The sequence below is a fragment of the Dermacentor silvarum genome, chromosome 2 (genome assembly GCF_013339745.2).
Source record: "Dermacentor silvarum isolate Dsil-2018 chromosome 2, BIME_Dsil_1.4, whole genome shotgun sequence".
Classification (NCBI taxonomy): Eukaryota; Metazoa; Arthropoda; class Arachnida; order Ixodida; family Ixodidae; genus Dermacentor; species Dermacentor silvarum.
The window spans coordinates 213,487,852-213,502,348 of NC_051155.1; the positions used below are offsets into that span (position 1 = coordinate 213,487,852).

The 14,497-nt window shown below is 45.0% G+C and overlaps 1 protein-coding gene across 2 annotated transcripts in view; it reads right to left on the bottom strand.

Annotated features, from left to right (window-relative positions):
* LOC119442572 (junction-mediating and -regulatory protein) overlaps positions 1–5,293 on the bottom strand; it is a 32,400-nt gene extending 27,107 nt beyond the window's left edge. For both annotated transcript variants that reach the window (XR_007465723.1, XM_037707495.2), the window contains exons 1-3: positions 5,058–5,293; positions 1,731–2,226; positions 679–855 (exon numbers count right to left, since the gene is read on the bottom strand). Coding sequence is in view for 1 of the 2 variants with exons in the window: in XM_037707495.2 (XP_037563423.1) it covers positions 679–855; positions 1,731–2,226; positions 5,058–5,059 (675 nt within the window). In the remaining variant the exon portion in view is untranslated. The remainder of the gene's footprint in view (positions 1–678; positions 856–1,730; positions 2,227–5,057) is intronic.
* Between the last annotated feature and the right edge of the window lie 9,204 nt (positions 5,294–14,497).

Here is a 14,497-nt window from a genome sequence, read left to right on the forward strand (position 1 = left end):
CCATCACCGTGATGTTCCGTATAAAGTCCAAGGGCGATACATCGTCACCTTTGGACTTTATTCGCTCTACTCCGACAGCTGCTGCGTATGGCACGGCATTGTGTGCGCCATGTTTTCGCTGCTTACTTCGCGTTGAAGCGAGAGGCAGCACAAAGGTCAATTCGCTTGCTGCTTCTACTGTGCTTCCTACTCCATCATGTTGGCAGCGAGTTTCCGTGGTCATCAAGTAAGATTTGTACATATTTGCTCGTGTGCGCACGACACCAGGCTTGTTAATTTAGTCAGTAAGAAAATGTTTACAAGTTTATAGGGCCGATAAAACTACTATCCTTACTTCATACAGCTGTCTACTAATTTGCTCTCACAATCAATGCTTCGCCTTTCGGGCAAAACAGCAACTTTCTTTCAGACCTGCATTTTCTTAAGTGGAATGAAAGCAAAAATATAAGATTACTGCTGTTATTATGACAATTGTAAAGAAGCTTAAAAATTTGAGCAATTTATGATAAAATCATAAATGTTAGAAGGCATGTGCATGCCTCAATTCGGGTGCTCATGGGACTCAAAACAGCTGCCAATAGTCGCTGCCCACTTTTGGACCTACAACTGTAAACAATTTCGCACAATTATTCTAAGCAACCAAGCACTTGGTACACTAAGTTGTGCAGCAACACTCACCTGGAAGTTGTAGAGCTCAGCCAAAGCAATGGAAATGTTGGCCACCACCTGGTCCTCCAGAGCATACACCGTTGACAGCTCCAACATAGTCTCAGAACGTGACCGGAGAGACAGTATCTCAATCAGGTCACCATAGGAGCGCTCCAGGGTACGCTCCAGACCCCGTAGTCTCAACTCCTGCATCCAGATCAACAACGAACACATTCTTTTGCTCCAACTTATTTAGATACTTTGTGACAACCCATACGTCAGCAGATTAGGTATGTAATAACTGACAGGGTGTTACGTCCAAAAGCTGCACAGCAAGCAATGGTGACGGGCTTCAGAATAATTCTGACCACCCCTTATCCTCTAGCTGGCGCCCAAGCCTAAGTTAATAGAGATTTAGATTCCGTCCTCGACAGAACACAGTCAATATGAAACAGCATGCAGTGGGAGCTATCTGGAAATGTACAGCAACATGTGTCAGATTCTGCCACCACTGGCTCGTAATGTGAATGTGCACCTTAGAGTGCTGGAACTGAAAGTACTCAAAAGAAGTGTGGATTTTTTTCTTTTACTGGAATATTTCATTAATAGTGACTCCACAATTTCTATCATTCCAAACAAATAAGGCGAAATGTAAAATTTTTTTACACTAGCCCTCAGACTCTCAAGCAAGCCACAACTCAATGCTCTTTCTCGACTCCACCGAGTGAAGCGCAGCGCAACCCTTCAACTGAAGAATATTCTGTACTTAAATAACGCTCCTCAGAGATTTCTACAGAATAAAGGAGCAGAATTAATTTGTGGCGGTAAATCTATTGATGTCAAGTTGCTTGAGAAAAGCACCTCTGGTACGGTGCACTAGTGTAGTTGCCATGGGCACCTGGCTACAAAAATATTGCTCAAGAGTGTCATTGCTTAATGGAGTGTCATTGAAAAGCAGTAACCACTTTAGTCAAGGGGTGGTGCTGCCATCCACTCTCTTCAGTCAAGGTAAAATGGTGAGTAAAGAAACATTCTAGAATATAGGACTCTTATCTCAGAGCTTTTCACTATCATTCACTTACCTGAACATCTTCCTCATAATCAGTCAAGTAGTCTTCTTCACCAAACACCACAGCGAAGAGCAACCTCTTCCCTGTTGCATCAAGCGCCTGCTTAAAATAGTACTCCAGCCCCCTGCACACTTTGTCTTCAACAGATGGATCCAGTGTTTCAAGCACCCCGTTCTTTGTTGAGAAAAACCCTAAGAAGCTCCGAGACCCTTTGGTCTGTGATATACTCAGTGGGAAAGCATTCTCAAGTGCAGGACACATGAGCAAGAGCTGTCTGTGAATGTCGCGCAGGGCATCTGAGGAAAGCAGCGCAGCACGTGCGGCACAGTTGTCCCTGTCACAAGCATGACGCTCGCCCTCCGAGTAGCTGACTGCGAACTGACACTCCACACGGTTGAAGGCGACAATGAACCGTGACGAGCTGTGCATCGGAACATCCACAGGGTCAAAGAGGTTCTCTCGGATGGCCACCCATCCATCGAGGCTGTCTTGGCGTTCGCCCATGGTCCTGCATTCAAACCACATAAACGCCCTTGAAGCCAGCTGTCTTTTTTTAATGGACTGCAGATGTTAGAACAGGGGTAAAAATTATCACATGTACACAGATGAAATAGACAGGATGGGACCCGATTTGCATGTGCCCCTCTTCTAATTAGCTACGTTTCACCAACTAGCCTAACAAGGTCTGCAGATATAATCCTGCAGTAGCTCAGAAAGTGTCAGGGTCCTTCACCAGGTTTGGTGACTTTAAAGACAAGCACAATGAAACTACACACACTGACGATTATGTCTGCAAAGTACAACAGCACTGTGTGCCACAAAAACAGCTGAAATTTCAAACCAAACGCCACGCAACCTCCCTCTCAATGAAGCACCATTCCTAGTCAGATAGTCAAGATAACACGCACAAATGCCATGACGCACACAGTCCAATACGTTACTCAACATGGCACGTTACTCCGGTAAATCATACAATGCAGAACACGCAACACCAACACCGAAAATCTGTCACTCCGCAAAGAAGGAGGAGAAGAAAGAAAAAGGCTGTGGGGTTCATCATCACATGAACTCAATGCGGTCCCTCGGCTCCGGTATGGGAGAAGACAGGGAAGGATCGTCACTTTAGACGCTACTGGAGGCAGAGTGAGAGAGTGTGTTGGCAGTCATGTTCAGCTCCTGGTGGTATGATAACAGGACAGTTAATTTATTCTATCTTCTACAATAATAAAATGATTTGAAAACTTGTTTCTGTAAAACGACCCCTAGATAATGTTTCAGAACTTCGAATGTATAACTAAAATTTGCAATAGGGCCTGGTGAGGGTCCTTTTAATGGCCAACATATGCAATGTGCAATAACTAAGTTGCCATTGTGCAATTACTTCTGGTTTCAAACATGCAGACTGAAGGAATGGTTAATTGATCGATAGATTCATCTATTTACTTATATGTGTTTAACATCCAAAAGAAACATGGAGGCTATGAGAGATGCCACAGTGGAATGCTCCAAATTAATTTTGACCACCTATTAACATGCGTTTAATGTACGGTACACAAGTGTTCTTGCATTCCACCCCAATCAGAATGTGGCCACTACAGTGGGTGAGGTCAGTTGGTAAACAGCTCCAAATTTCTGTAAAAGTACTTTCTTCTTCTGTATTGTATGACATTGCTGCTTGTGTCATACATGGGAGTGCCATGCATCATACACTGGTGTACCTCTGTCACACCCACAATGTTAAACTCTAATGTGAATAATCATATGATTTAAATGGCACAAGCAAAATTATATCAAATGTGCATAAGACATGTTTGAAGTTAGAAGTGCACTTAATAAATTAGAGATGAAAATAATTATATATATATATATACCATTACAACTTCATATAAAATTCTTCATGCAGCAATATGCAGCAATGCGCACTCAATAAATTAGTAATTATATATAGCTGGCATTATAACTTCCCCTAAGAGATGTTTTCCCAACAGTGACTGCATTTTTGGCCACTTAACTAAGGTGATGAAAATATCTCTCATTGCACAATTTTTGATGAGAAAAGATTAGGGTAGCGATTTCTATGCTTGTTCAATGAAAACATATAGGAAGTTGCACTGAATAATTAGGACTCAGTAATGGCTCAGCAATTGCACACGACGCCTACACACATCGATAAATAAATATGACGCTATATCTACACCAAATTAACTCTACAGGCACCACAACTTGCTGCAGAAGGCGCCTCGGGACGTTTATATTTATACACAAATGAGTCCCATAGCTTCCGAAAACGAAAGCAAACGCAGTAAACACTGGCACAGTGGTGCAATTTTTTTTTTTTTTTTTTTCGTTGCTCATGTCAAATGGTCACAATAACGCTGCGAAATAGTCGAGTCCCTATGCGCCCCCATCAAACTCAGCTAGGAGTGTCATGTTCCACACTGAGAAATGCGTAAACAACCGATGTTCAATTAACGCAAGTATTTTTACCGGCGCCATCGCACACGTGAGATCACGTCACCGCTTGGCTATGTGGGTCGCTATCCGTTGCGTGCACGGCACTCATAATTGCTACCGTAGCTCTCCGAGTGACGAGTGCCGGCAGGTTTCGTCCGAGCTGTCTGTTTTGCTCGCGACGGCGCATGGGTGCAGAGGGCTCGCAACGGCGTGCGGCCTAACGAAAAAGAATAAAAAGATAACGAAATGCGACGTTTCGAGCAACAAAATAAAGCCGATGTGCTCGGCCAGAGATGACCCGCGCGCCCGCTCCAAAAACCAGTTCTAATATTTGAGAACTTCCTTCACGGTTTCCTTTTTTTGTGCGTGTCTCGAGCGTATTCGTTTCTTTTCGGATGAGTGTGGCCGCTATGACAGGTGCATGCACTGACTCTAAAACTCCCTCACCGAGTAATCGTCACACTAAGGACGTGCAAAAATAAGCGCTCTTTATTTTTCCAAGTTAGACGCCGATAACGAAATACACAAGGGACATGTCGGAGTTTACACGAAACGCCAAAAGCGAAACTGTCTTTTCTGCGACATGAACAATTACACGTCTCCGCATAATTACATCAGGGATGTTCTGCAGAGCAGCTTGTACTCACCATCTAGTTTTTTCGTAACATTCATCAGACAACGGGAAAGTCAACACGGCGATTGTTTATCTTCTCGACAGCCGGTTAGTGGCATATGCATGAGATAATCACAGCTCACGCGTTTTACACGCCCACTTAAGAAAAAGTGCGCAACACATGGAAAATACGTGGACCATCGCTCCTTTTAGAAGCATGTCTAGTAATAGACGTTGTAAGATTAAATGTAAAATTAGTGCGCGGAACTTACATTGACACGAGTCTTCTGCTTCACGAGTTGTAGGCGCTGGCTAGTGGAAACTTTTTGCGCAGCATAGCACTTTTCACGCAGAAACACAGTCGTTTATACTGTGTCCACTGCTATCGCGCATGTATGCTACATTATCCGCTTGAGCCTCCAATAAAAAGGCAACACACTTTCTTCACACTGACCAACACAGTCAAGCAAAAGTTTTCGATGTTACTTCAATCACCTGGAAGTCAAAGTTCACATTCTCATTCCAGACCTCGTCAAGCACGAAAAGTCCAATTGTCCAGTGAGAGGGCGCTGTAAGTTACACGCTCGTAAAGCCCCTCTATTACACGCTGGTGCTGCGCTGGTGGGGTCGTAAAAAAAAAATTAGTGCTAAGCAATAAACACTCTAAATAAGTATAATATATTAGAAACAATAACTATTTTGTACATATTTGTAATCACTTTAGAAAAGAAAAGCATTAGTTCTGGTTTTGTTTTTAAATACGCGCTTTTTGCTGTTTGGTTAATTGCTTCAACCACAACCCACAAAATGTCACATGACTTCTACCCCAGCGCATTGGTTAATGCGCTTGCTGACTTGTTGACAGAGTTTTCCGTGCAGTGTTTAGAAACAGGATGCCCGGTCTTTTGCGGATGCGCGCTCGCGTTCAGGAATGTCATTTGATACCTTCTGATACCGTAACCATCGCTCGCGTTCAGGAATGCCATTTGATACCTTCTGATACCGTAACCATAGAGTACATAATCGTGTACTATGTTACTCTATGCCGTAACTGCAGTGTCTTCAAAAGTGAGGAAAGCAAAGGAGAGTGAGTTTAGGTAGCAGTTTTACACGGATTATGTCGTCTTTTTCATTCAGTCGCAATTAGAATTAAAACAGGCATCATCGTGCCTGTTTACATCCATCCATCCATCATCGTGCATATGCAGAATGTTCACAGAATCAAATGTTGCTGGGGACCCCATAGAAACCTGAAAAAGCTCAATCGATTGGTGTCATCACGTTTGAGATTGAACTGCAGTGATGTTAGAATTAACTGCAATGAGCCATTGATTGATTGATTGATTGATTGATTGATTGATTGATTGATTGATTGATTGATTGATTGATTGATCCAACTGGTCTCACTGGATATGTGCCACTGGTTGTGTGTCGCTATTAAATTTTTAAATATCCTTTCAAATTTAACCGGTCCTTGGTCGAATCAAACACTTGAGATAATTTTGCCTGAATAAACAATCAGGCCGACGTCCGCCGTTGGCGCGTGCCTGATTGTCGCGTGCCTGATTGTTATATGATGATGATGAAACAATCAGGAACGCGCCAATGGCGGACATCGCGGCGGCGGCGCTGGCGCATTGAGTCCAGAGAAGGCATGTAGGCTCCCTAAGAGAAGTCTTATCGAGTTTAATCTCTCATGCAAACAGGTGAGTACAATAGTAGAGCAGCAGCTTCCAGGTTTGTTTTATGCTGACAACATTGTGTTGCTAGCTAAAAACCTAATTTATATGCAACGTCTGTCTAATATCTGTGGACAGGAAGGGGAGAATTTAGGTCTGAAATTTACCATTAAATATAAGGTGTTATGGTGTGTATGATTGACACCGCCGCCCCGGTGTCAATCATAAGTGGCACCTTGGTACACGGATAAACGAAAGCAATCGATATATGGAAACACAGGAAAAACAATAACAGCAATGGGGAAGAGAAAGGCGGCCATAATGAAACACAGAGCGCTATGGTGATACAATAGGTACGTGGTTGTCCGGGTATGTGGGAAGGTGTAATGGTTACAGGACTTACATTTTGGAAATGCGGGGTACAATCAGGACTCGATGGCAACTAAATGTCAGTGGGACGCCTCGCACTGGGCGCTCACGGGAAGACTACAAATGAAGCTGTGCACGATGATATGAGCTGGACAAGTTTTGAAATGAGGGAAGCGCGGAGTAAAATTTATTATGAACAACGACTGAGGTATATATATGGAATAAAGTAAATGGGCTGGGAGAGTGTTCAGATATTTGTACAGGAAGAACATTGATTCACAGTGGAGGAAAAGAACCAGGAAGCTTACCAGCAAGTAGCGACCGGTATACTATAGTAACATGGCAACAAAGAATGTCAAGCGCAAAGTCAGAGAGGCTGACAATACCATGGGTGGCGGCAATGGAAAGGAAGCCTTCTATGAGAAACTACTCAAGAGGAAAAAACTAAATCGGGAAAGAAACAATTTACGATAGCTCAAAGGGAAGCTCCTTTTCAAAGCGAGATCAGGATGCCTTAATAAGAACGCGCACTTATAAGAAGAAGCATATGTGCTTGCTGCGGTAAAGTTACGAGCCATGTTTTGAGGCAACAACAACAACAACAAACTAGGGAAACGATGGAGCATGTTCTATTAGAATGTGAAGATATCTGCCAAGCGGTCGATTTAGGCACCTCTGGCCTCCTTGAAGCCCGGGGTTCAGCGAGAGCAGGGGGAAAGTAAACATGTATACATGCAATACAGATTAATAGGGGGCGATTGGAAGATTGGTGGAAAAAAAGTAGGGAAACGACAGACAATAGGAGGTGTACAAATACAAAGTACCCAATAGGGGTTCAGAAAGTTGGTAATAAGAATTCTTCGTGTTTTTTTTTTCTTTATTTTTTTAATGGCAGGTAGGACATTAGGCAATATAATAACAAGAGCTTGGTGGCGCAACCCACCACCCCGTTCCAAAGGGGACGCTCATAGCATCCATCCGTCCACCAAGATCTAAAGTAGTAGTAGTAGTGATTTTATTGAAAGAAGAAAATGACGCTTATTTCTGCTGCCCAATAGGGAGCACGGCGCAGCGTCAGGGGAAGAGGAACAAGGAGATAAATATGTTGAAAGGAAGGGAAGAGAAGGAGAAGCAGCAAGAGTCTCATCTGATCATGGAGGAGGCTGGTGATGGAGGCGGTGGCCTGCTGGGGGAGAGCGCTTAGCGATGGGCGGTGATCCCGTTCAATTCCACTAACTCCGAAAGGCTATGGAAAGCTCGGAGGTGGGGAAGGCGACGGGAACGCGAGGTCGCTGGTTGTCGCAGCAGGTAGACCCTGTTGCCTAGGCCTGTAGGCAGTGATGACCCTTGAGCGGTCCTGTGCCAGCGCTGGACAAGCACAGAGAAGGTGCTCGAGGGTCTCGGGGTCGCCGCAACGTTCGCAGGCCGGTGATGTATAGCGTCCCTTGGCGTGCAGCCGCGCCGCCGTCCAGACACAGCCCATGCGCAGTCGAAGTAACGTTGCGCTTTCCCTCCTGGCAAAGCCACACTCTGGAAGTGGCCTGGGACCGTTGTCGTTTGCCACTCTGGCATCCGGTACTATAACCATGGGGATGATGGATATATACGTACATGGATTTGCCTAAGCTTTGTCCTTCTGGCATCATACAGGTCTGTAGATTTGCGAATTGAGCATTCTCCCCAAAATACTGCTTGATAAATGCAACATCTTGCAGTGAAAACGCATGTATATTACCTTGCTGTGATTTTTAAAAATCTTGAAAGTATGATTTTTAGGAGATTTAGAAAGATGGGGAATAATATAAATAACGCGACAAGAACGGCTGGAGCCACAAAATCACGAAGATTGTACAAATCCATGTGCAACTGATCATTGCCATGGCATCTGAACGGCGCCAGAGTTCCGTCACGTGATTTTCGTAGGGAACTCTATGGCGGAAGGGCCTGCAGATGCCACATTTGCGCAACGGTGAAAGATGCTGGCAGCAACGCGCGGGTGCACAAAGTATATTTTCGTAGCTGTCAGCTATTTGCATCTGGGTAGTGGTTTATACAACACCCACCTCCCGCCTTAACACCCACCCAGGTGGAGCCATGACTCAACTGTAGTTGAACACGTTTACGTAATGCCCACATGTTCGTAACTGCCCACAGTTACGTAATAATGTAACTGTTCTGAAGAGAACGAGGTGTTTATCTTTACGATAAGTAAGATAGAATGTTTCTAGTGTTGAGATATAAGAATGAAAGCAAACTAAAACCTAGTGGCGAATGCGCAGTGCCCCAAGGGGCGCATACCCAGTGGGATAGGCACATACTCAGTGGGATAACCGTAAAGACGTGACAGAAGCAGTCAGTGGTCGTACACTGTAAGGATGCGATTGCCTACTTTAATTCGAAAAGTGTAAAGTGTTAGCAAAAAAACGGCAACCAAGTGACCCTGGTAATAATGCTTCTATTTATGTTTGTCGTGCAATATATCCATTTGACGACTCACTCTAGCGCATTTGCTTTTCTGTCGCAATAATAAGTCATTTGATAGACAGCACAACTGGTCGTTTTCCATGTGCCTTCACCTGTGTTCATGTCTATATAGCGCTGTCGCCGCCGGAAAATGCATAACCAACTGTATAGCGGATGCTTTCACGTTAATTAACCCCGTACAGCCATTTCTACCACAACATATATGAGGTGATCATGTTTCAGTTTGCCGTAATTTTAAAAATAGCCCATTGCAGATGCCCATTGCAGTCCTTTAGCTAGATTATTCAGAGAGGCGGACATTACTTGCACGAGAAATTGAAACACATATTTAAATAAATGAACAAATTTTCTAAATAACTTATTATTAATTACTTTACGGCACATATTGCAATTTACGAATTGTAGCCGGTGAGTTTGCAAGACCTGAAGTGATCGAATCTCAAGGATGACACCCCTTTCGAGATATCATTTCCCAAAGTGTGGGGCGAAATACGTATGGGCGGTTCAGTTACCTTTGTGCTTCAATGCATAAAAACGTTTTGTCAAAAAAGTAAGTGGAACAACTGTGCACTTTTACGGCAAGTTTGATGGCGTACATCTCGAAACCGGTGTCATTCTGGAAATTCATTCCAAGTGGATACGCCTTGCAAACTCACCGGCTACAATTCGTAAATTGAATATGCACCGTTAGGTAATTAATTAAAAACTTAAATTGGGTAATTTTCTTTATTTAGTTGAACATGTATTTCGATTTCTCGTGCAAGTAATGTCCGCCTCTCTGAATAATCCAGCTCGGTCAAGGACTAGAACTATGTTATCTGCAACAGGTAATCTTTAAATATTCCGTAAAACTTAAAAATGGTCACAGAAGTAATGAATTCTGGGCGAGTTGGTATTCCATACTGACAAAAAATAGCGCGAAAAAAACAAGGGACGAGAAAGAAACAGTGCTTGTATCGTATTTCTTTCTCGTCCCAATTGTTCGTTCGCGCTAATGTTCGTCAAAATGGTCGCCCCGTATATTTGGGGCAGGAGTGCGTACAGCTTTTTACTCGGACCGAAAGACTCGGCGAAGGCACAGCACCTCCACGATGACGGTGATCACATACATCGGCGATTAAGAGGAGATGACATATATGTGGCTGATGATAAAATGCAGGATAACGAAGAAGCGCATAAAGGCTCATTCACACTAGGCCAACACGACACCGATTTTGGTCTGCCGACTGTTGGCGAAAGCGTTTTTCCTTCCTTTAAACTGTTGGCTACACCGTTTTCCAGCCTGTAAACTGCTATCGCCAACAGTCGGCAGACCAAAATTGGTGTCGTGTTGGCCTAGCGTGAATGAGCCTTAATAAACGCTCTCTCCCCTCTCTCTTTCCACACACACGCGCGCGCACACACACACATATGCACACGCACGCACGCACACACACATACACACTCGACATTTTGGTAGCACCCCTCCCCCCCCCCCCTTTCCTAAAACTAGAATACTGGATAAACAACTGGTGCTCACCATTAAAAAAAAAAAAAAACAAGAAAGAAAGAAAAACGTTGTTGAGGTGCCTTTCTTTCTTAACTCTTCTGTTTTTTTTTTTTTTTTTTTTTTTTCAGCTGCCGTAGATCGAATAAAGGACGCTTACTATACGGCGCGGTACCAACACTCCATAAAATTAGCCCATTCCTACGGTACAGCGTCGGCCTACTGCACGGGACCCGGGTTCGAGACCCACCATCGGAGACGGAATTATTTTCTAGTTAGCAACCGCTTGTGTTAACCGTTGTAGGCAAATAAAGTTTCGCTTTAAGAATATTCGGTCAACCGGCCAAATATTCGTGGCCATACGATGGCAAATGTGGCACCCGGCGCCGCAGACAGCAACACGGTATGATCCTCGCAGAAGGAGCATGAGATTGCCCTTGTCCTTGTCATCTGTCGGACGCTTGGAAGACAGGGACAGTCTGATGAACGACGGCCGCTTGACCACCACTGAATTGTCCGGTCATTTTCCGAGGGACTTCCAATAGCATCGATTATTCCTCAAAAACTGCAGCAACATGATTTCAAGAAAGGTAGGCTTCTCCTTACAAAGTCCGTTATTGTGAAGAAGCCAGCTTTCCTAGGACGCTTTGCGGCGGGCTAAGCGCGCATGCACACACGAAGGGAAAGTTCGCCTGCAAAGTTATTCCTCAATAAATGCCTAATCAATGTTTAAAATCGCCAGCTTACGACATTTGGCTCCATTCTACGTGACGTCACACTTTTCTAATCATTAAAAGAAAGAAATAGTGTGCAGATTTAACGCACATGTTGGAATCCATGTGACGCGAAGCTTTCGTGAAGTGCTTAATGAAATGTTACAAAAGTTGCGATGTGTACAACTGCATTGCCGTACTATATGCGTCTAGTAATATGACTAACGACCAGTGTCAGTGATGACGAAGAGGCCAATGGTGTGAAGAAAACGACGATTTGAAGCCAGCGTGGGCTCTTGTTCGGCCAACTGCAGAGTAAGCCCCGTACCTCGCAATGTTTAAGCTCGCGCCCCGCACAGTTAGCTACTTTAGTAATGTCATGCAATGTTTATGTGTACTGACTACATAGTTCACAAGTTAGTGCCGGAACGCTGACAGCTGTTCATGCGAATGCACACTAGCAACGCCGACGAAGTAAAGTGACGAGGACGAAAGCGATGTTTGTCCATGGAATCATGTTGAGGAGAGGTGACGCCAAAGACAGTGGTAAGTTTGACTATCATTCGCCCGTTTCATTCCAGCGTCTGTGGACAAATGAAAACACTGGCGCGCACCCGTGTGCTTTTTCGCAAGCATGATACTTGGCGTTGGCACAGGAGAAGTATGCATACTGTTGTGGAAGAGAGAGATAAAAATGTCACAGTTTCGCCCTAAGGGCGAAGCAATGAATGCGATAGCAACACAGCAATGTCATACGAAGTAAGGTGAGCGGCCTTGGTAGCAATATGAATTGTAGTAAACATGAGCTGATTAAGTAAGCAGGTGTGCTGCGGCGTAAGTAGACCGACATGAAGAGAGACTCGATGACCACGAGAAGGCGCGTGTGAAACGGTGGTGTTGATGAGAAGCGCTTACCGTGGGCAGCGCGTGCGAAGGGACACACCTGTAGTGCTGCACTGCCGATCTGGGCAGCATTGCATGTGTAGCGTGCGTTGGAAAATGTGGCCCGGCTATTACTAAGTGAATGAACAAGCGTGGTGTGAGCGCGCACAAACAAACATGAATAGATCACACTGAATGACTGCAGCCAACGACTGTCAAAACGCTGGCAGCGAGCGCATACGCCGCGCAGCGGGCGAAGGTACGTGCGGTCTATCGCTTCAACGGAAACTGAGCGGCGAATGCACGGCGCATAAAGGTCAGAGCCGTGTGGGGATAAGCGACGGTGCGGTCGAACGAACGACGAGCGCGGTTGTTGGCAGCTTGCCTGGTCAAATGCGTTTGTCAAATGCCGTGAGGCAAGCAAACTACTGCAGGTGGTGTCGCCAGGTGCGCTTATGACGTTCCGATCGGAAGCCACGGCTGTTTCACAGTTCTGGCCAATATAGGATGCATTGTTCTGGCTTACTAAAGGTGTGCTTAGAGCGTGCCCGATTGCACTCGTCACGTGGTCACAGAGACACGCTCGTGCCAATGCCCGCGCCTTCGTCGTCGTCGTCGTCTTCTGCCACAGCTGGCTCTAGTGCAGCTGTGTTCCAATACTCGCCTAAGGCGGCAAAGTAGACGGCTAAGTGGACAGCGGCCATCTTAAGTCTCGTTCCAATTCTCACGAAGGCGTCAAAGTAGACAGCTTCGCGAAGACAGCATCGAAATCGGAAACGATACAGGCTACTTTCCTGTCCAAACAAGATGGCGGCTGAACAGGATGCATGGAAAGCCGACAGGAAGGTCGTCTGCGCACAACAAAACGTAGACGTGCTTTCCTACGCCCTTAATGTAAGTCACATCGTGTTTTTCATAGGTTCGCAGGCGCAAGGACTTCAAATACAGAAATAATGCGTGCTCTTTTCAACTTTTTCTTGTCGCCGCGAGGTGGCGCCTCGTTGCAGACGCGTCTTCGATACGTCATCCAGACGGCTCGAAACGCGTTCCATTACATGGCCTCCAAGCTGTCTCGGCTGCCTCCTCAGCTGCCTACGTAGACAGTCTCCGATGCTAGCCAGAATTGGAGCACACCCTATGCCAGCGTTCCCATACTGCCCCTCGTGCCACTGCTCGCGCGTTCGCGTCTTCTGCCACAGCTGGTTCCGGTGCACTTATCGTGCCAGCGTTGTTGTTGTTGTTGTTGTTGTTGTTGTTGTTGTTGTTGTTGTTGTTGTTGTTGTTGTTGTTGTTGTTGTTGTTGTTGTTGTTGTTGTTGTTGTTGCCTGCGTTCCCATACTGCCCCTCGCGTTCGTCGTCGTCTTCTTCCACAGCTGGCTTGAAAGCGATCGTCTTACGCGCATGACGGACGGACGCTCGGACAGTTTTCTCGTTGGGTATCCAAAGAAATGCTTACGCATTTAAAGAAGCCTAGCGCATGGTTGTAAGGAAGACAGGTTCGATCCCACATTCAGCCACGTATTTGTCTTATTTTCTTTGTATGAACTATTCGGCAAGACAGCTGCAGCACTTAACATCCATGGTCAGCAAAGTCCGGGAGGGTTCGCTAAGACATCTTCGCTTTAAAAGGCTGACGCATGTTAGACATTCCTTTCGCGAAATACAGTCGCACATATTTTGCCGCTTCCGTAAACTGCACTCCTTTTCGCTCAGGTAGGGGGTTCTTCGTGCAGCCGTGTGCACCCTGTGCGATGCTTAGCGAACCAATGGGTATTTGCAGCAGGAATTCAAAACTTACAGTAACTACAAGTTGTGTGCAACTGATATATAGGGTGTCTTTTTCTTAGCTGCACCAAATTTTAAAATATGCCTGTGACAAATAGCGCAATTCTAACCCTTGATCTTTTAAATAACTCGATATGAGGCGACCACTACTTCTACGAGAAAGCTAAATCCTTAATAGAATAATTTACATAATCACGCTAATAAACTTTTATAATTTATTACTTCAGCGCACATATTTCAATCTCCGAATTGTAGCTAATGAGTTTGCAAGGCATATCGATTAGGAACGAATTCTGAGGATAGCACTGGTTTCG